At 35.3% G+C, this 22,739-nt stretch overlaps 2 protein-coding genes across 4 annotated transcripts; one reads left to right on the forward strand and one right to left on the reverse strand.

Moving 5' to 3' along the window:
• The first annotated feature begins 1,488 nt into the window (after window positions 1-1,488).
• mus301 (mutagen-sensitive 301) lies at window positions 1,489-11,506 on the forward strand. Of its 3 annotated transcripts, XM_073085654.1 has the most exons (16): window positions 1,489-2,349; window positions 2,601-2,779; window positions 3,016-3,207; window positions 3,455-3,536; window positions 3,941-4,140; window positions 4,525-4,670; window positions 5,012-5,173; window positions 5,788-5,957; window positions 6,547-6,733; window positions 7,031-7,167; window positions 7,562-7,716; window positions 8,043-8,138; window positions 8,460-8,551; window positions 9,119-9,314; window positions 10,386-10,520; window positions 10,748-11,503. In XM_073085654.1, exons 1-16 carry the CDS (start codon window positions 1,632-1,634, stop codon window positions 10,817-10,819), a joined length of 2,919 nt encoding a protein of 972 aa, XP_072941755.1. In that variant the 5' UTR covers window positions 1,489-1,631; the 3' UTR covers window positions 10,820-11,503. The 3 variants fall into 3 exon arrangements, 2 of the variants coding, with proteins under 2 accessions (XP_072941755.1, XP_072941758.1); XM_073085657.1 differs by lacking the exon at window positions 1,489-2,349 and having other exon boundaries at window positions 2,650-2,779; window positions 3,059-3,207; window positions 10,748-11,506; XR_012103375.1 differs by lacking the exons at window positions 9,119-9,314; window positions 10,386-10,520; window positions 10,748-11,503 and having other exon boundaries at window positions 8,048-8,138.
• Window positions 11,507-12,884: 1,378 nt separating this feature from the next.
• Window positions 12,885-16,048, reverse strand: LOC140751669 (uncharacterized). The gene is made up of 5 exons (XM_073085653.1): window positions 15,872-16,048; window positions 14,725-15,499; window positions 14,092-14,266; window positions 13,487-13,723; window positions 12,885-13,127 (listed from the first exon to the last, which is right to left on the reverse strand). Exons 1-5 carry the CDS (start codon window positions 15,935-15,937, stop codon window positions 12,914-12,916), a joined length of 1,467 nt encoding a protein of 488 aa, XP_072941754.1. The 5' UTR covers window positions 15,938-16,048; the 3' UTR covers window positions 12,885-12,913.
• Window positions 16,049-22,739: the final 6,691 nt, after the last annotated feature.

The following is a 22,739-nucleotide window of genomic DNA, read 5'->3' on the forward strand; positions in this document are numbered from 1 at the left end:
TGAATGCTATAGTTAATTATATAGAAAGTGTTGAATGAAAATGCATGTTATGTTTTTTAATATGTATATATTACGTAATAGAAACTATTTTTATAATTGGGTACTTGACAGTTACAACAATAAAATATGAAATATGTTCGACATGATAGCTTATAAATTAACATAAATTATGCAAAATTTAGTTTAATTTTTATTACAATATTAAATAATAATTTTAATTAGAGATGCGCCGAATAGTGGTTTCAGCGAATTTTACCGTAAAAAGTCGAGTCTATTTCAAAAGAACAAATACTAAAGCTTTTGATAAAATTATCTAATTCCTTTTTCAGCCGCAGTAAATACTTAATATTTGACGCTCTTTCTAGTTTTGGTGAAAATACCGCGGAAATAGGTGACTTTACCTTATATGCACTATCAAAATGTCGAAATATGCATGCAAATATGCACTAAAAAGGGCAAAACATGGCCAATATATGCGCTATTAGATTAACATTGTAACGCACTACAGAATAGGGCCCCTACAGAATAGTCCCTCGGCGGCATATCGCGCGAACAAACGGGTGCCGAAAGGCCGCTAAGCCACGCCCTCAGCCTTTGTTGCGCCGCGCGACGACGAATAAATACGACGCGTGCGTTGTGCAAGCAAGCCCTTCGTTTATCAACAGTTTCGAGTTTTATTTTGCGCGGGAATAATAAAAGTTGTAAATTGGTCGAAGAAATAGTTTTATTCTATTAATTCAGAAGAGGGATAACCTCAAATAACAAGCTCTGACACCTGTCTACTGAACCAAAATTACAACAATCATACGTATTTTTTTAAAATACCAAATTGTATTAATTAAAAACTAATCTAATTTAGTAGTAGTAGTAGTACCTAGTAGATTAAGTATCTAGTATTAACATAAAAATCATTGTAATTGTCTTACCTTTCGGAGTTTCCAGGCAGTTTAAAAAATGTTATATCTGGATGTGTTATTGACGAATTGAAGCAACCAAAAACAACACAATATAATCTATAACTTTTCTTCGCCATATTATTCTTGAAACAACAAAATATCTTACAAAACCGTCACATCACCCGCTCGTCACCGTGGCACATTCACGAATGTTCGTGTACCGAGTTAGTACCGGCCCGAGGCGAGTAGGCGTGGCTTGCGTTTCGTGCGTTTGTATGAAGATAAAATACTGTATATCCTTATACTGTGGTCCAAGTTTCGCGATCAGTTTTAAAACTTGTGAATTGTCGATGTTTGAAAGGTAAATCAGTTGATATATTGGTTATTAATACCAGGCGTATATAATAATGATTATTCGGAGGTAGCATACCACTTCGCCTCAGGTTTATTAGAATTATTTAAAAATACCATTATCTTTTAAACTGTTTGTTTTAAATTCATTAATTTATAGACGAAACAAAACATGTCGTGATGGTAAATGTCTGGTTTTAGTGGTTTTGAAATTGTCAGTTGTCACTGTCAAAAGTGTCAAACGTAACCAAGTTTGAAAATTTGAACAAAATATAGTTTGCCGCTATTTATTTATTTACATTACTTTTATCTTGCAATTATTAATTCTAAATAATGGCATATACTTAAATAGTGTTTATATTAATATTTATTATCAGTAAAAAAATGAATTCACAAAGCAAAACTATTATGCATGGTCTTTCCACACCGAAACGAAGACGACTGGGAACAGGCAGAATTATACGGAGTAAGGATGGTTGGAGAGAAAGCTTCATAGCCAACAGCACTCCTATCACTCAACAGATCGCTTCTGCGTTGTTGAAGACTCCAGAAAGGTGTGAGTCTCCACTGCCATGCAACCAAATAGAGTTCATGCGGGATTCGGGTAACAATTCGGTATGTAGTGACATTCCCTGCTCCCCTGGTATCGAAGATTTAAGCGATTTTCAGAATTGGAAGTCTCTTTATGCGAACAAGAGCAATGTTTGTGAGAGGGCCACACCTAGAGATTTTGTGGACGATAATGAAATAACAGATGAAATGTTTCAATCAATGTTAGAGCTAAAACAGAGTCAAAATCGTAATGCAGTAGCCACAGAGGAGTTTATACAAGAAGTGGAAGATGCATTTGATGCTGTAAATCAATCTATTACTCACAACTTAGATAATGAGCACCAAGACAACTTATTTGACACAAAAGATTCCTTTCTATTAGATATTCAAACTGGTATTGTTGTAGAGGAAAATAACCATACAAGAGAAGAGGCTAATCAAGCTAAATCAAAGATAGAACTACAAGATGCTAATAGTAATAACTTTTATGGTCTGCCACCCATTACCAGAGGTTTATTCCAAACATTCAGAAACATAGAGAAGTTTTATGGTGAGTATAAATTTAACTATTATGATCTCCCTCCCAAAGAAATACGGCTACAGCATCAGTAAAAAAGGTTATAGAAAGAGCTCTTTGAAGCCAGTGATGCAGTGGCAACTTTTCTGTTGTTGTGAATGTTTGAAGGATATGGTGATGATTTCCCATTAAAAAGCCGTCATCTGCCTTATAGCTATGTTTTCATAAGGTTATTGTATGGTAATGAAATTTTAACATTAAAAGCCCTCTACGCTTTTCTTTAGACTGGCAAGAAGAATGCCTTAACTTGGATGCAATCAAGGAAAGGCAAAACCTGATCTATGCTTTACCAACAAGTGGTGGCAAGACCTTAGTGGCCGAGGTCCTGATGCTGCGAGAAGTTCTCAACAGGAAGCACAATGCTCTCTTCATATTGCCATTTGTAGCTATTGTGCAAGAGAAGGTATGTTTTGTGGTAACTAATTTATCAACAATTTAGGTTACAGTTTTCATACCTAACAAAAATCTCTTAGGATATCTTAGATTTAAAAAGGTGTCCCAAAATCTAATTTATAGTTGATGTTATATTATTTGTTCAGAAAATATTATTAAGTTTGAACAAAATTTAAAATGTTTATTTTCTTTATTATTTTATATTGGCATTTTTGAATATCTTAGGATATATGTTTACAATTTTAGATATGGGCTCTCTCCCCATTTGCAGTACAATTGGATTTTTTAGTGGAGGAGTATGCAGCTGGTAAAGGTCACCTGCCACCCAAGAAGAGACGCAAGAAAAACAGTATTTATATAGCTACCATTGAGAAGGGACTTGCTTTGGTCAGGAGTTTGATGGAACTGGATAGACTGCATGAAATTGGGCTCATAGTGGTGAGATAAACAAAACTTTATTTTATTTCGTTGGATAAATCTTCAGAAATTATAATTGTTAATGTTTCTGGTTTTATTTACAGTATAATTATTGAATATTTCTTTTAGAACAATATTGCTTTTGGTAAAGCACTAGAGAACATAGATTTGTTGCTTCACTTTAGAAAAGGGAATTAAAATGTGGGCAATATAGTTTGAAAAATTGTGTAAGAAATATTTCTAATGCATAATTGTATATTGTTTATAGGTGGATGAGTTACATTTGATAGGAGAGCCTGGGCGCGGGGCAACACTCGAAATATTGTTAACTACGGTACTTGTTGCTGACAGTGAGTAACTGGATTTTTATTTATTCAGCTGTAACATTTAATATTGGTTTATAGTAATCAAAGTTGATATTTGTTAATAGGATCATAGTCATAATATTTTGTAATAAAATAAATTTACAATAATGTATTTAATACAATGATATTATTATAAATGTAAAAAAATTCAATGTGATGTGATAGTCAAGTGCTCCATGGACATCTGTAGTTTCTGTAAATTCTACTTGAAGTTGAATCTTTGAACTAGAATGTAGCACTGTTTAATATTACAGGTGGTTTCACTTCAAACAATGTAAGATTCTACCACCCTGAATTTTTATTAATATGCTTACAAGTAAAACCATTAAATTGCTTCTTTTCTACAACCATCACATAACCAAAGATTGAATTGTCTATCTCTTCTCTAGAGAACATCCAAATAGTGGGCATGAGCGCGACGATCGGCAACTTGCCCGACCTGGCCCAGTTTCTGCGCGCGGCGGTGTTCCAGCGGCAGTTCCGGCCGGTGGAGCTTCGCGAGTACGTGAAGCTGGGCGACACGCTGCACCGCCTCGTGTACGGTGCGCAAGGCCTAGAGGTGGTGCCCGAACGGCAGCTGGTTTACGATGTTAGTGACGTCATAATTCATAAAGATGGTATAGACAACTATAACCACAATCACCAACATCATTATCACATCAGCAGTAGTACAATTATTACGACCACAACAACACGCACTGCTACACCAACACAACTATGGTTCCTTAGGAAACTTTAATACTTCTATTAGATAGATAAGTTTGAAATATAAAAGGGTGCAATCAACAAAAAACTTACAAATATGTGATGTATATCTTCTACTTCAACATTTAAAAATTCATGATCATTATTACTATCATCTCATTATAGAATATGCATTACATCCAAATGGTGGAGATCCATAACGTGCGATCAAGCTAGACTCCTATTTTGTTTAGATTTTACGTTAGAATATTTTGTATCGTTTCTGTAGTATTCGCCAGCCGCGACTAGCCTAGACCCTGACATGCTGGGCGGGCTGGTGGCGGAGGTGGTGCCGGCGGACTGCTGCCTCGTGTTTTGCCCCACCAAGCGAAACTGCGAGAATGTTGCGGCCTTGTTGTGCAAATTGCAGAGGAAGTAAGCAACACCTGATATATATATTTATTACTAACATAATTATAAATATTATGATGAATAAAATAATGTTTACCGCTAAGTAATGTTAACTTATTGTGTTCTGCCCTATTGGTGGGCTATTTGATAGAAAATTCACAGGAATCTGAAAAGTTAAAAATCGTAAATATTATTAGTACAAATACTCATTTGGATAGAGTAAATTAAGAAAATAACATACGTGACGAGGGTCCTGTTTACACAATTACGATTTTCGCTTTCTTCCATCACAGATGGAAGAAAACGAAAATCATATACAATAGAATATAATTTAGTAGAGTTTTTAAGTACAATACTGTCGTTAGAGAGATGCTGTCCCACCGTGTAGCGGAGCGCGCGGCGTTGTCCAGTGCCTTGCGCGCGGAGGGTGGGAGCGGCGAGCTGGCGCGCGCTGTGCGCTGCGGCGTGGCGTGGCACCACGCCGGGCTCGGGGGCGACGAGCGCGCGATGCTCGAACACGCATTTAGGTTACTATGGATCTCTATTTTATTAGCGAGTGTTTTTTTTATGTTTTAATGTAACGAGAATGAATTAGACGAGTAACTCGGCGAGCAACGACATATAATTATATAATGAAAACTCGACATTATGCTGAAAATGCTCAAGCCTCCTGCAAGTACTGATGAGTATTTTATTTGTATCTATACGTCGTATTAGGTAATTCTATAGTAGGTTTAAAAAACTTTTTATTTTTTATTTAAAGGTACTTCAAATAGTAAGAGTGTAATACTAAATAAACACAATAGAAAATAAACTATGAAAATGCTTAGCAATGTAATCATGGTTTGGCGTCTTGAAAATATATTTTTTTCACCTTTTGCCATGTTACTCGTAATTTCGCGATTTTATCATACAAAATAAATAAATAAAAAAATATTGCGGTATTGTCTCAAGTTTACGTATAGAACACTTTTTACGTGGCTATCTTTTTATCATCAGGTGGACTGAATGCTCGTCTGCTACTCCTATATTATAAAAAAAATAATCATAACAAATGCTATGGTTGAAAGCACAGCGCAGTTAATCGATGAAATTTGTATGTGTAATTGTGTAACTATATCTTTCATTTGTGTGTGTACAGGTCGGGTGTAATCTCAGTGCTGTGTTGTACATCGACACTGGCAGCGGGCGTAAACTTACCAGCGCGGCGGGTGATCATCCGCGCGCCGCGTGTGGGCCGCCGCCCGCTCGCGCTCGCCGCCTACCGCCAGATGACGGGCCGGGCGGGTCGTGCCGGCATCTGCGATACTGGTTAGTATGATGCTATTATAAATCGGCGTGACGAATAAATCGCCACATTTTCTTACGTAAAAATCTTAATAACCATTTTTACTGATTTCCCGTTTATAACGACGTATTAAAGAGAGGTTCAGATCTGGTTTAGAGTAAAACTTTAATAAAATCGATTTAAAAGACAGCGAGACAAGAATTTATAACTCAGAAGAGAATATGGCTTGGAATAAAATGTTTTATGTTATAATAGTATATATATTTTGAAAGGTAGATTTTTCTTAAGGATGCCTTGCAACTGGAAGAATATTTTTTGAAGATTACAATCAAATCAAATTGAATCATTTTTTTATTCAAAATAGGTTCTTTACAGAGCACTTTTTGAAGGTCAATACAACTACCACAACTTCACAAGGTATTTCGTTATGGAGAAGAAGTGGCGAAAGAAACTCCATAGCACATCTTTTAAAAAATGTGTTATTTGATCTCAAATAATATATTTTCACTACTTGGGAAACAATTATAGGAAGTAATTTTACATAATTTAATCTCTCCTTAATTATTGAGAAAAACTTAAGCGACAAATTAAATTAGCAATGTATGTTCCCAGGCGAGAGCATCCTGATCTGTCCGGCGGCGGAGTGGGTGGCGGTGCGGGCGCAGCTGGCGGGCGGGCTGCCGCCGGTGCGCAGCGCGCTGCGGCCGGCGCTGGGCGCGCTGCTGCTGCCCGCCGCCGCGCTGCGCCTGCCGCCGCGCCGCCTGCTCGCCGCCACGCTGCTCGCCGTCGCCGACGACGAGTGTGTACATCACCGTTAAGTTGTCTATGTGCTTGTTCATGTAGGAACGCGCGGACACGGCGGCGAGTGCGATGTCAGTGTGCAGCGCGCTGACCCCGCGCCGCCTGCTCGCCGCTACGCCGCAACGACGAGTGTGTACACAACCTTTAACGTGTCCATATGTGCTACTATAGTCTGATTCATAATTAGGTATCCGAAACGTCGTCCCTGTAGTTCCGGGAGTAGAATAGGACTACGGTATCTCCTGCCTGTCGTAAGAGGCGACTAAAACGATATAAAACCTAGTACATATTTCAGTTCAATAGACATAAACCAACTGTGCGACGAGGAGTTGCGCTCGCTACTCGAGAGCGGTGTTTTGGAACTACCGGACAAGAGTAGCGGGGACGACTGTGACCTGGTCGTCACTCCGTTGGGACTTGCTGCGATAAAAGGTAGTTAGGGAATTAATATCTAGAGTATTTTTTTATTAAATTGAGAAAATATAAGTACAGGGTTAATTTTTCAAATAGGGCCAAATCCGAATCTATAAGGTTGCGAGAAATGCTGAATTGATTTCGAGGTTGATTTTGGTAAAAACTAAAATAGCATTATCAGATTTCTTGAAAATCTTTTTCCTAGCCGGCAATCGAACGAGTTTAGTTTGAAAAAAAAAACAACTGATTTATTTTACCTTGGCATAGTATCGCTTATATAGATCAGATCCTGGGAAGTAATGATATATGACAAACTAAAGGAAAAGGCTAATTAATTATGTTTTTTAATTGAAATAATGTAGTTTACATTATTATTATTGATGATGATCTTATGTTATGCTAATATTTGCAGGATGTCTCGAACTGAACGTGGCTAGACAGTTGTTAGAAGATCTGGAGGTGGCTTCCCGCGGGCTGGTCCTGATGGGTAGTCTACATTTATTGTACTTGGTCACTCCGCACGACGCGGCCGGGATAAAACCCGATTACAGACATTATTATTCACTGGTTAGTCTAGAATTAATAGAAGTATTACTAGTAATTAATACTGGAATTAATAGTAGTTTTAATTAAGCTTCTTTAAAGAATTCCGTTATCTTATATGGTACATTGAATTATATGCCAGTCGGCTGCGTAGGGTCTTAGGTTAGATTCCCTAAAGGAAAGAGTTGAGAGAATGGAGTTTTATGTATTTGTTTTTTTTTCATAGAATCCATCCGGTTAAATTATTTTATATTGTCAATGGAAAGGTCAAACTTTTTTTTTCTACTTTTGTTAATTTCTAATAAACAATCTGTAGTTATTTATAACTAAATGAAAATCTTTTGTTCCAGTATAGCAATTTGGATGAAGAGGGCATTCAAACAGCTAAAGTGTTAGGAATCACAGAAAATAACGCCATCCGCATGATGACTGGAAAACCTATAACTGTAAGTCCCATCACGTTTATTAGTAGAAGTAGAAACTGAGTATGTAATCCATCCGATGATAAGTGGCTACTGTCCAAGGACAACTGTAGTCAACCCCAAATAAGAGTGCTACCTGAGGTAGGGCACAGATACGTTGTTACCCCTGAGGACTAAGTTGGAAGGAATAAGTATGTCTGCCTTACCCTTTATACCAGAACCAGCGCTTAGCACTGTCGCTCCAGTCCTCCAGCGTCTTAACTATAAAGCTTGTCTACAATCTTCAAAATATTCATTTATTGCCTTATTGTAATAGTTTGTATATGAAGGAAAATTTGTTGATAGAACGTTTCGGAACAAGTGTTGTGTCGCTTCTACGTGGCGTTGATGCTGCATGACCTGTGGAAACAGGTTCCTGTTCCCGTTGTTGCTGACAAGTAAGCTATTTTTTTGACACAACTTATGGAATCAGTAGTTTCTGGTATGAACAATATTTAATATACATAAAGCACATTGGTCATTCCTTCTCAGGGACTTCGGTCTTTTGGGAAGTGTAAAGTGTTAATCTAAAGTGTTAATAAACTAATCACTTAAGATTTATTTCAATTTTATAAAATGGAAAAATTCCCAAAAATATAGTTTTAATTTTCGCGTGAAACCACTATCCGCCATTCTTTTTGCCACAAGTATAGATATCTCACTGGCTTGTAATTGAAGAAAGCCATTAAATGGCTTAAATGACAGACAAATGTGTCAGCCATTTAATGGCCGTCGTGGTGTAGTTTACGCGGATCAATGCCGACATGTGCAGTTAAGTGGTGCAAAAACACGAAATCGAAAAAAAAAAGTGCGGAGAAATGTCGTTTCATTCGTAAATGACCTAAAAACTACATTTTTATATACTTTTTAAAATACGAAAATAGATGACAGTGACAATTCTAATTGTCAAAACAGGTTAATTTCCTTGTTAGGGGTGAGTAATTTTTACTAATCTATGCTTGCAGATACATAATCCCGCGTGGCACAGTGCAGTCTATAATGTGTTCGTCCGCGGCGTTCGCGGCGGGCGCGCAACGGTTCTGCGAGGCGCTGCAGCGCTGGTGGGCCTTCGCGCCGCTGCTGCTGGCGCTGGCCGAGCGCCTGCGACACTGCGCCGCGCCCGAGCTGCAGCAGCTCATGGAGCTGCCCAACGTCAGGAAGGTACGCGGCTCGCCAATATCATTATTATTGTTATCTATACTTCTATACTAATATTATAAAGAGGAAAACTTTGTTTGTTCGTTTGTTTGGTTGTAAAGAATAGGCTCAAAACGCTACTAGACCGATTTTAAAAATTCTTTCACCAATCGAAAGCTACATTATCCACGAGTAACATAGGCTATATTTTATATGAAATATATTTAATAAATAGATTTTGAGGCGGTACAAAGTTTGTCTGGTCAGGTAGTCTACAATATAGTCATCATCAAAATCATCGACTTGATCATATACATAGTCTTTTATCATCATAAAGGCCTGGCCACAGAGCGCGTATTCTTCTAGTGCCGCTCTAGGGCGTCAGCGCTAGTAGTAAATCCTGACGCCGCTGAGTTGTATTGCACTGAGTTACTAGTAAGCGGTCAGGCGTATGCGCGTACTCGTACGCCCGCGCGTAATTTTTCCCATACAATGACGCTTTTACGCATACCTGTAAAAAAAAATACAACGCCCGGCGACAAGAACGCCGAGCGCCGCGACAGGCGTACGCGTACGCGCTCTGTGTGACCGCTCAGTAGTAACCCCGTACAACACAACTCGGCGCTACAGCGCGGCGTCAGGATTTCCTTCTAGCGCTAACGCCTAGCGCGGCGCTAAATTATGCGTTCTGTTTGGCCAGGCCTTAATACGTGAGTTAGGATAAGTGGGAATCGTCAACTGCATTATCATTGATTAGCGAAATACGACCACTTTATTCTTATTATTATTTCATGCTGTTTTTGCTATCCTACATCATCTATATTCAACTTCAAATAATGAAGAAAGCTTGTCGGATGTTAGTCAAATTTTACCACTGAATTTATAAACTGGCCCACACGTCTCAAACCAAACAGCGTTGGTTTCTTGCTGTTACAAAGCAAAAAGTCGTCCATCAAAGGCACTGGCCACATTCTATCATATTAACTGCAGACTGATTTGCTTCTTTTATTTTTCCTATGTTCCTTTTGTTACGTCATTTAAAATAAAAATAACTACTTTCTTTCAATTCAATATTCAAATATTTTTAACACCCAGGCACGAGCTCTTCAACTTTCGCGGGCGGGGTACAAAAGGATAGAAGACCTTGCGAAAGCATCTGCCGAAGATCTAATATCGTCCGTCGCCCATCTCTCCAGAACCGCTGCTACCCATCTCATCAGTGCTGCGAGGGTAAGATCTTAAAACTTTGCGACAGTGCGACGTAAAATTAATACCATTATGTTGTTATAAAAGCAGCAGTATCTTCCTGCTGTCTTTCAGCTACTAGGGTCCTCAACACTTATTAAAGAAAAATTAAGAAGGCCGATCTCTTAAAGGCCTATTTTCGACAATAAATTCTAAGAGCTAACATTATTTTTGTTAGATGTGGAAAAAACTAGTTTTATATATTTTTACAGATGATGTTGATAGAAAAAGTGGAAAACTTGAGAGCTGAAGCTGAAGATGTAATGGAGGAACTGAAAGTTTAATAAAATAAAACAGTATTTGTATACCAAATATTAAGTTGATTTAGTTCACTAATTAAATACATGAATTACTTTAGTTTCAATGATGGGTAATATTAATTATTTTAATTTTATAATTATGCAATCGTAGTACAAATTGCAGTGTAAACACTATTATAGAATCTAGTATGAAATCATAATAAATAATTATATTTAGATGTATTACGCTATTAAAGTAATATGGTTAAATCCAAGGAAATTATAAGTTGCATATTTTGGTTCATCAAAAATAAAATATCATCATGGTCAAATCTGGTCAAGTTACTTTTGGTTTTTACACATAATAATAAACTATAAAGAAATTGCAAATATAATTATTATAAATATATTTACAGAATAATTGTTGTAGTTATTATTGATTGTATAAGTAATTTCCCTTTAAATATTGTACAAACTGTCGGGAAAATGGCTGTGCCTTATTTTATACTATTATGTACAATTTGTGTCAGTAGTAATTATGTATAATATTAATAATATGTCCAAATAAGTCTTCTGGTCATTGGAAAGGAAAACATAGTGCTTTTTAGCGTGGTTTTTTATTTATTTTGATGATTCTTTCAACGCCATTTACCATCAAAATAAAAAAAATAAAACATTTTGAGAAAAAGTGGAGTTGGTTGATTTGCAAATTAAGGTAACAATATACAGGGTGAATTTTTAAAACGGGCCTTCAGGGCCAAATCCGAACCTATAAGGATTAGCGAAAAATGCTGAAAGGAGTTACGAGGCCGATTTTGATAAAAACTAAAACTGCATCATTAGTTTTTTAAAATATTTTTTTCCTTAGCCGGGAATCGAACGAGTTCATTTTGAAAAAAAATGACACCTCTATATTATTCCATTATCTGATAGTGTCGCTTATAAGGATCAAATTCTGGGAAATAATGTTATGTGACAAATTAAAGGAAAAGGAAAATTTTGAAGAAAATACGTATTTTTCCATACATTGGCATACTAATCCTTAAGGATTATACATAACAAATGATTTATGTATAATTCTTTAGAAACAGACATAAGTCATACCATTAAAGAATTTGTTGGTTAATCAACTAATTATTCGATGTTATGACTATGACATACGGCTTAGTATGAGAAAGTAATAGTTTGGCAATTAAGTTACCGCCGTTTTTAGGATTGATTTTTTAATGAAAATAGATAACTGATTAAATAGTAAATTCTTATTGTTTGTTGATTACAACTTCGTTTCAACGTTAAATATGATTTTCTATATCTCTTTTTTTAGTAATCACTCGGATTTGACTCTAAAAGTAATTCTCGCAAATTGTCAACTTTACATCTGTATTAAACGATACTCCGCCCATAGCAAGTAAATCTATTTTAATGGTCCTAAAAATAACTTTAGCTAAGTCGGACATAAAAATATAAATTATTGGGAAACAAAACGTCCATTTCGAATGATTAGAAACAAATGTTTAAATTGATGAATGGCGGGAACTTAACTGCCAAATTAATATGAAAAAATATGTATTTTCTTAAAATTGAAGGTTTTTTTTTTAGTTTGTCATTTATCATTACTTCCCAGATTTTGATCCTTATAAGCAACACTATCAGATAGTGGAATAATATAGACGGTGCATTTTTTTTTCAAAATGAACTCGTTCGATTCCCGGCTAGGGTAAAGTTATTTTAAAAAAGTTATGATGCAGTTTTAGTTTTTATCAAAATCGGCCTCGTAACTCCTTTCAGCATTTTTCGCTAATCCTTATAGTTTCGGATTTGGCCCTGAAGGCCCGTTTTAAAAATTCACCCTGTATATGATAACTTTCCTCTGTGTAAATTATATTTTTCAAATACAATTTTCTTTTCATGTTACTGCAATTTTAATGCAAATATGTGATGTCTTTATTTAATTGTTATGTATAAGATATAAGTATAATTAAAACATGAAATAAATATTAATATGAAAAAATGAGTTTGTAATAAAATAAAGATCCTGTTAAAATATGAACCGAATTATGTACATAATTTTGTAACAACGTACTTGATTGAAGTAAAGAAAACAAATAAATGTTAAATTAATTCCCATGATTTATTATTTCACCGCCTCTTGTACAGGCAAGGTTTTAAGGTCAACTCAGGCAATTTGTTCTTCTTTGAAGGTGGATCTCTCACTTTGTTGAACTCCATAAAGATGAACACCTTATGGCTCCTGTCGAGGTTTTTCAGGCTAAAGCCCAGTCTCTGCACGTCACTGCTGAAGGTCTCTGGGTTGTCGAAACGGCTCTCCACTTCTGCTATTAGGAGATGTCCACTGTAATGGAAAAATATAATTTAGTATGACTGGTAACACAATTTGGTTTCTAAGTTGGGGATTTATATTATGGTTAGGATAAAAAAAAAGTGATAAACAAATTCTAAAATAAGTAGGTATAGTCCGCGCCAAACTGCAAGTCCGCTCTGAAGTTGTTGTGCGCAGATGTAGTCAGAGAGCCAATGAGGTCTAATACAAATACAAGCAAATACTCCGTATCTGTATAATGCGGGCGAGAGCGGGCAACGGACTGGAGTCCCGCGCTTTGCTGAACAATTTGCTGTTGCGATGCGACTCATTTCTATTTTTAGAGCGGACTAGCAGATTGACGCGGACTATACCTAGGAAAGCATACATACCCAATCTTCAACACACGGTTGGCCTCGAGCAGATACCGCGTGAGGTCAGTGCCCATGAGCGCCAGGCAGTACACCACGACGTCAGTGGAGGCAGCCAGCAGCGGCGTGCGCGCCATGTCACAGGCGTGGACCTCCGGTGTTCGCGCGACCAGGTCGAACGAGTGCACCCGCTGCGACACGCGGCGACTGAGCGCCGCCTCGCCACAACCCATGTCCGCTATCACGTGGGTTTTAGGCCTGGATACGCACGGAATTAAAGTTTTTACATTTCACTAATATTTTCATATATTGTAGCAAAATTAGTGTGTAAGTGATTTGATTTTAGCGGCATGATGCTCATCATTTTATTAGTATATCATGTAACATTATTAGTACATTTATTTCAATAAGGATGGAATTGAAATGAAAAAAATATCATTCCTTTCCATTAGTTCATCAGAGTAGAATTCAACTGCTTCAAAGGCAGAAAAAGTAGGTATAACAGTAAATTAGGTGTACCAGTAACCATAACCATAATTTCAATTTATTCAAGCATTAAAACTTTTTGTTAAGTCCAACCTAGCAAATTTAAAAACCTTAACTTTTTGAAATGATAAAGAACTTACATTTTCGCAATTCTCTTTATTATGATGTCCAGTGGATTAATGGGCCATTTCTTGACCTGCTGCTGATAACCCTCATGGTACACTTGAAATGCTGCAGGATCTGATTTGAACAGCTCTTGTGATTCCGTTCCCGTTGATGTATACAATTGTTCATTTAAATATCTGAATTGCGCAGCTAAAAAGTATTAAAAATAAACTTTTATATGACATGAGTGCAAAGTTACTATGTAATGTAGTTAATACGTAAAATGTCAAAATAAATATAAATATGAATGTTAGCTATAAGAAATGTAGGTTTGATGGTTTTATATTTTCTCAGTCTCCAAATGCAACACATAATTGTTTTAAAAGATCTATGTGCTTTTATTACAATTTCATCCTTTATAATTGTGAAAAATATTAATAAATAACAATAAATTTGTTCAAGTGTGTCTACTGACCAATCAGATTTAATCATATTTACAATCAAAGGTGCAACTAGAAAATACACATTCTTGTACAACTGTACAACATACAGTAGGTTATACTGTAGGTCACAAACTAATGTAGCAACATATAGGCATAATTTATTTTTATTTTGTGCATAACATATAAAAAATCAATTATCTATCTATGTGATTCATAAATACATACCCTTTAGTCTTTCCAGCATTCTCATTCTAAGTTTATCTCCACTAGTTTTAATTATATTTCTATTGCTGTCTCTCTTTAACACCTCTTTAATCTTTTCTTTTTGCTTTTGCATCTTTTGTTCTTTTTTTGAAGCTATAATTTCATCATTATTAAACTTATTGCCAAATAGTACTTCTTCTTTGTCATCATTTTTTATTTTGTCATTAAGTTTTTTTCTTTTAGCATTAACTAATACTTTATCTAGTTCATCGGTATTGAAACTCTGTATATCAATACCATTTTCGTCATTTGCATTCTTTACTGATCCATTATTTAGTCTTTTCTTTGCAACTTTTTTACTTTTAGTATTGTTTACTTTCTTTTCTAGAATAACTTTGCTTTTACCATTTTTTGAATTAGTTTCATTTGTTATATTATTTTTAACCTTTTGCTTCCTCTTTAGTATTTTGTTTTTCATTTGATTGTTTAAATCAAGTCCATTTGCAAGACTTTTATTCTTTTGTGTAGATTGATTTTTAGCATTTCCTACTGTAGATGTTTCTTCACTCACCTCAGTAGCAGATTTATTCAGATTTCTTTTTAAGATTCTATTATTAATATGGTCATCTCTGCTCAGCTTTACATAACCATTTATCTTTTTTATGAATGTATTTTTTGGTTTCCCAATTCCATTGACATTCCTCTTCTGTTTGTTAGCCTTAATAATTTTTGTTTCATTCTTATTAATGTTTAAGCTGGGTTTATTTATGGAGGTTTTCTTCTTATTTTTGTTGGTCTGCAAAGGATGTTGTTTGTTAAAATATAGTAGTCAAAAATATGTTGCGGGCTGCATTGGTAGGAAATGTTGTTTTGTAGGACATGATACAGTAAGATAAGTAATTTTACATAAAATAAAGTACCAAATCATTAGTCAATCCACCTGACGGTAAAAGGTAACAATCGCCTCAATTGAAGTCTCTGACATATAAATTAAAATGCAAAAGAAAAATATTCTGACATAACCGTAATACTGGAATACAGTAGCGAATCACTTTCTGCTACAAGGCAGTATAAGAAGTGCCCGTGTTGCTTTTGCAGTGGAACCACGAAGGGTTCTACTCTCCTATTTTACCCTAACCCTAAAATTAATTAACGCCAATTTACTTACGAGTAGTTTGGATACGTCCACATTACTTTTAGGAATGTCGTTACCCCAATCGGGTATTTTAAACATGATTAATCTTATGTTAGTAAAACTACATCAAAGTTTAATACAACAGTTTCCTTTTTAGAAAAACGTGCATGTAACCGTAATGTTTACATCAAATTGTCAAATGTCAATGATGATTGTTGATTAGCAGATGAGAGTCCAATGACAGTAGATATGATATTGCCATATTGAAACTATTCGTTCATTGTTAAATATTTGTTTCGTCAAAAAAAAAATATTTTAATTAAATTGGCTACTTGACACTTTTTGGGAAACTGTTTTAATGAATTCATATACGTATTATATATGCCTTTCATTGATCATTTTTTCGAAAAAAGGGCTATTTATTAATAAAAAACATATTTTTATTACGGTAAACGGAACGTTACGCCAAAACAGGCGGTCAAGTGTCATTTCGTAGCGTGACGTCAACACATTGAAAATATAGAAATAAACTTCGACGCTACACATACTTCAGGGGAAATCTTGGAAATTATTTAACTTTTATTAGAACAAATGCAAGAATGTCAAATTACAAGGCGTGTGCAGTGACGATGTGTACAAGTACGATCGCTAAATATCCTAACAAATTTGCTTATACAAGTTCCTAAACCCAAATCTCATAAACGTTAAAGAACTTGCAGATTCTTATATGTTTAAATCCTCTGTTTGCAAGCAATGACATTTTATACTATTTATGTAAGAGAAGTATTATTGAGAAAAAGGAATAAATTTAGTAACTCTCGAGTGATTCGTCAATTCCAAATCATTGGAACGGGACGTAATCAAAACAAAACAGCAAGTGGAAGTATTCATATATTTAATATAATATATAGATGTCTATGATAAGAATAGAATTATAAGACGTCTATGAGAATTCTATTATAGGGTTCGTACACAAAACTGCGATGCGACGTCGCATCGCAAAAATCTGCGAGCTCCCTCGACGCATCGCAAGAACTTGCGAATTAATTCGCATCGCACATTCCTGCGATGTTTCGTCACACTTGTTGACGCCATTTTTAGTTCGTCCTGAGACAGCGTGTGGGAAAAACGTACAGACCTATATTTGTTGGGTGGGAAGACGTATGTAAAAAAATGACAAAGTACGTCGTTGACTTTTTTTATATTACTGATTGAGGAACGCCCTGTTCTTTGGGAAACTAAATATAAAATAAATGATATGTGATAAATGGATGAACCCAAAAATTTTCTTTGTTACTCTTTCCTGTATCTCTTAAGCAATAACAAAAGTGCACACTTGTTTTTACGATCCATGTCACGACCTAATTTTCAATATACGTTCCGTACGGTTGACGGTTATCGAAAGAATGGTCACCCTGGGAGACGCTATGCCGCACGATATCGCATCGCAGCAATTCGCATCGCAATTTTCTGCGTTGCGAATTCGCATCGCGTCGCATCGCAGTTTTGTGTTCGAGCCCTTAAGGGCCCATTCTGTAATTAATAGGACACAATTAAAATATTTCATGACTGTGTTATTATTGTGCACTGATTAACTTACAGGACTGTATAATTAAAAATACATGATTTGCTAATATTAGTATTTTATTAACCGATTTCTTTGTTTATTTGGTTTATATGGTTCTATTAGTGAGTACACACAGTAGAACTTTTGTATATATTTATCATATGTTACAGTTACAATAATTACTACAGATCACCTAAGCTAAATTTTTGTTCTGCTTGCGTGTCTGCTTTTCTTCATTACTAAAATTATTTTCCGTAACAAATGGATATATATTTTTATCACTGTAATTTTCAGAATTAAATTGCAATGCAATAATAGGAACTGTATGGTCACTTTTCTTCCTTCATCTTGTTGGGTAGGTTACGCAAGTAAAGAAGTACTATTTCCCGTGTACTTTACTTTATGTATTTCAGACTGGTGCCCACTTTCGAAACTTTTGGCTCCTCACTTCTTCTAGGCAGGACAGTCATCACATTTTCATTTTCATTGATGTACCTTGTGTTCAGGACAACTTTTACTTTTCATGAAACACAAACTTGCCTTCCTCTTAAACTGCACATACTCTATAACGTCGTCACTATACGATTGTCGGGAAGATCTGTAAATATAAATATAACCAATTAATAACCTTAAAACAGTTCACATAAGAATATAAGTATATTTAAAAAAATCTTAATAATCACTTGAAGACAACCAGACAGAAAAATGTCTGAAGTCAGTTAAGAAATGTTTTAATTGTCCGATATGATTAAATGTAAATATAAAGAATGTTTTACTTACGTTGTTTATTTGATATTTCCATAGGTTATCTCACGGAAGTTTTTGTATCCATTTTGATTTATTGCACTGCATATATGGAGATTCTTTAATCAGGTTCACGCTATCAGGGGGGGATTACGGTTCTTACGGCGCCAAGATTTGAATGCGGATCCGTATAGATTTCGATGAGACAAGACGAAAAGTAAGAATAAATTTTTTTGATATCTCGCTTAGTTTTCGAGATATCGATACTCAAAAATTATTCGAAAATTTCGATTTTTTGCGTTTTAAAAGTGAAATTGCCGAGGAACGGCGCGGCGGAAACGGGTGCGACTGGTATCTCCGGATAGGGGAGGACGTGCAGAATACGGTAGAAGAAAAATGAAGAGAATTCGTTAAGAAACGGCGGAGGAAAATGAGAAAAACCAAAAATTGATTTTTGAAAAACGGAGAAAATTATATTTAAAAATTTAGAAAACGGAGAGAAACGGAAGTAGTATGTGCGAAAAGGTATCGTTGAGACGAGTATGATGGTATAAAATAATTAGAAATTGGGCAAGGGACAACGAAGTTAGAGGTGATTGAAATTTGAGTTGGTATTGGTTAGGTTAGGTTAGGTTAGGTTAGGTTAGGTTAGGTTTAAGTTAGGTTTAGGTTAGGTTAGGTTAGGTTTTTTTTTTTTATAATAAAACTGCACTCCACAGACTGATCGTCCGTGCCTTTGGGTTAGGTTAGGTTAGGTTAGGTTTTTTTTTAATTATTATTATTATTATCATAATAATAGTGATAATCATAATAAAGGATAAAATATATCTTCAAAAAATTTTTTCAATAAAATTCCAACATTTTTAATAATGTATTTATTAATATCTTGAAAACTAAGCAAGATATCGAAAAAAATTATTCTTTGTTTTCGTTTCCTTTTCCAAAAATCTATCGAAATACATCATTAAAAGATTTTTTTTTTTTTTATTTTTCGATTTTTAAATATCGATATCTCGAAAACTAAGCGAGATATCAAAAAATTTTATTCTTACTTTTCGTCTTGTCTCGTCGAGATCTATAAGGATCCGCATTCAAATTTTGGCGCCGTAAGAATCGTAATCGTGCCGCTATCAGCTTTAATATAGTATGGCTTCATTTCGGTTCACAACATATTATAAATTCAACCAACTCTAACAGCAAACGATTTAATTATTATTTGTCTTGTTTGGTTTCGATGTAGTGACGTCACATGACATTTGAGCACTGTCGCCGTTTTGGGATTTAAAATCCACAGATAAAAAATCGAACATTTCTTTTTAAAAATTAAAATACTTAGAACGTATTAAAAAATAAACGAAATACTGCATAATTTATGTTTACTTATAAGCTATCATATCCAACATTTCATATTTTATTGTTATAACTGTCAAGTACCCAATTATACTAATAAAATAAAAGTAATAAAAATGTTTTTCTTATTACCTGATTGTCATTTTCTCCTACTTGTTACGTCAAAAAATATTTATTATTTGATAAGGCATTTATTCTGCAACATTTTGACATGATTATGTAATGCGATAAGCTATTTCGGTTAGGTGGTGTTGTTCTGTGTTTCGGTATCTGAATCTGAGTATAGTTACCTATACCTGGTCCGAATCTTTACAAACGATGCTTAATTATGTTTCAGAAATATTGAACAAATGAACATACATGTGCCTTCCAGTTCATCCATTTCATTTATCCACGTTTATGACAGGTACAGCCAGACGGGTACCTCTATATAAAATAAATTATGGATTTTGAAAATTTATACAATTTACTAAATTTATACAATTTAATTTTTATCACATGGACAGCAAAGTTACTATTTTAAGTTAGGTATATCCTAGATACCTAGATATTTTAAATACTTGATCAGTAATGTAATCCTACCGGGTCCTGGAGTAGGAAAAATGCGAGAAGAGGTCGCTCTAAGCGATAGTTAATAAAGGGCGACAAAATTAAAATGCAACTTGGCAACAAGCAATTATTACAAAAACAAAAAATCGACTGCTTAAAAATATAGCTATTGGCCACTTCTGGAATGTTGTAATCCAACAATACGTTCGGGCATGCTAAAAATAAATAATGTTCATGGCTAGCAGTAACCTAAACATCAGGAGCATTAGTTGCTTATTTGTCTGTTTGTTACTATAATTCAAAAATTAATAAACGATATAAATTCTCTCTCTTCGATCCGTTTTCCTCACTACTGAGGGTCGTGACCGCCATGATTCGTGTTGAGCACAGTTCGAATAATATGGCGCCATTTGCTGCGGTTCTCGGCTGTTTGCATAGCATCATGAACTGAGGTGTGGAGAGATGTCCGAACTTGATCAGACCAACGTATCGGGCTTCGTCTCCGAGGTCTCTTTCCTTCGATCTTACCGGTGACCATAAGTTTTTCAAGATTGTCACCGGATTTTCTGGCTATGAGACCGAAGTACTCAAGGATCCTCTGAAGGCAGATAGTAGAGAGCCTTGTTCTAATGGATAGTTGTTTAAGTATTGATACGTTGGTCCTGTGCGCTATCCATGGTATTCGTAGCATTTTTCTCCAGCACCACATCTCGAAAGCATCTATGCGTTTTCGATCTGCAGCTTTTAATGTCCATGTCTCAGCGCCATACATAATGAAAATAACATATGGAAAATACCAGAGTTCTGACAAGCTTAGTCTTGGTGCGGGTCGAGATGTTTCTATCTTTCCAGATTGTTTGAAGCTGAGACATGGCATTCTTTGCCATGCTTATGCGCCGACGTATTTCACCTTCACAGGATCCGTTACTACTGATATTAGAACCTAGGTATATGAAGTTCTCCACAATTTGTAGGCCAAGTAGTCCTCTAAGTTCTAACTTATTAGCTCAATCCACCATCATAACTTTAGTTTTGGACTTATTGATCGATAGAAACGATATAAATTACTAGTACACAAATCAGTAGCATAAAAATTTGGCAGATTGCCATACCCCCAGACATATGGGCGGAGGTATATATGATGACAAGACCTTATTTTTATTGTCCTAGACAATTCTGGATATCAATGACACTCGGTCGGTTATACCACTAATATTACATACATGTGACAATTAGCAAATACGTACGCATTAGTGTAAATTGGTGCAGTTATTCTGTAAACATCCTAACGGGTTGCGATACAGCGCGCCTAACAAAATCATATCAGTTTTATTTCTATTTTCAACGGAATTTCTTGTGTTAGGTATGTTAGTGTTGTGATAAGAAGTACGAAATAAAAAAATAAAATAAGTAGGTTTGTTTTAAGAGATAATGTTAGGTATATCGTAACCGGTTTAATTAGTTAATCTATAAGTTGTACTAATTATCTAAATAGGTACTAAAAATGATAATAATATAATAGGCATATTTTTATCAAACTTTCCTCGTAGGTACTCTATTTAATTTTTATGTGCGGATGTAGTTTGTAGTGTGGCGTTGGGCATTTGATAATGTAGTGTGCTAAAACTGCTGCTAAATTCAAACGCATCGGGACCACCGAAGCGATAGCGTAGTGGCACAGTAGAGTGGTAAGCGCTTTATTTTAAAAATAAATACCATATGCAACAGAGATTCTCAAACTGTATGTTGGGACGCTCTGAAGCGTCGCGGTGCAGAGTCGCGAGACGATACGCAATTCGACTGCAAACGATTTCAAAATATACTTCACATTAGAGAAGTTATGCTTAGAAAATCATGCAGATTTATTTACTATATTAATAGTATATTTTGTTATAAGTTGCATGGAAGAATCAAAAAACTTTTTTCTTACGGGAAGATTTCTATTAAACATCTCCTATCGCAAGCCGCGTTAAGGAACTACATTACTAAGAATTGGAAGGAAGGTACTGATTTTAGTTCCAGTAGATCAAAACTTAGAAGCAGCTTTCAGTTAAATATTAGTAAGTGGGACTGTGACGATTTAGCTCTGGCATAGGATCATGTCAGTAAATGCTACACCTGTCGTCGTTGGTGTATGTTTATCAAAACAATTATACAATGCGTCAGACGTGTCCATGATTTATTATCTACATCATTAATAATATTGAGTCATTAGTCAGAATAATAGTGTTACAAACTAAAAAAATATTTTTCAATTAATAAACAAAATAACAAATTAAAGAAACACACGTGAATGAAGACGAATGTTTTAAAAAAGGGGCACATTAAAAATGGCAAGCTCTGCCATTCTATTGTGGTTCTATGATATGAACCACTTATACCGCCTTTTGTGCCTCTGTTTTAGTTTGTAGCCCTGTATTACTCTTTTCTTTTGTCCACATTTTGCGTCGGTTAGGACCTTAATATGATTGTAAGCTGTAGGTACATAAAAACTGTATTTAACGGATACGGAACCCTGAAAGACAATATCAGATTTACTCCTCTATAATTTTCTATAATAAATAAATTGATTTCATTTGATATAATTTTTGACTACAGTCCACCAACTTAAAATCACAGAATTATTTCTATCAATATCTACACTGGAGCATTGTGGTAGAGTCAGTCTCCTCGGGCGTCAGAGGCTCAGAG

Source organism: Epargyreus clarus, unplaced genomic scaffold, assembly GCF_041222505.1.
Source record: "Epargyreus clarus isolate Ecla_fem2 unplaced genomic scaffold, WU_Ecla_fem_2.2 ptg000023l, whole genome shotgun sequence".
Classification (NCBI taxonomy): Eukaryota; Metazoa; Arthropoda; class Insecta; order Lepidoptera; family Hesperiidae; genus Epargyreus; species Epargyreus clarus.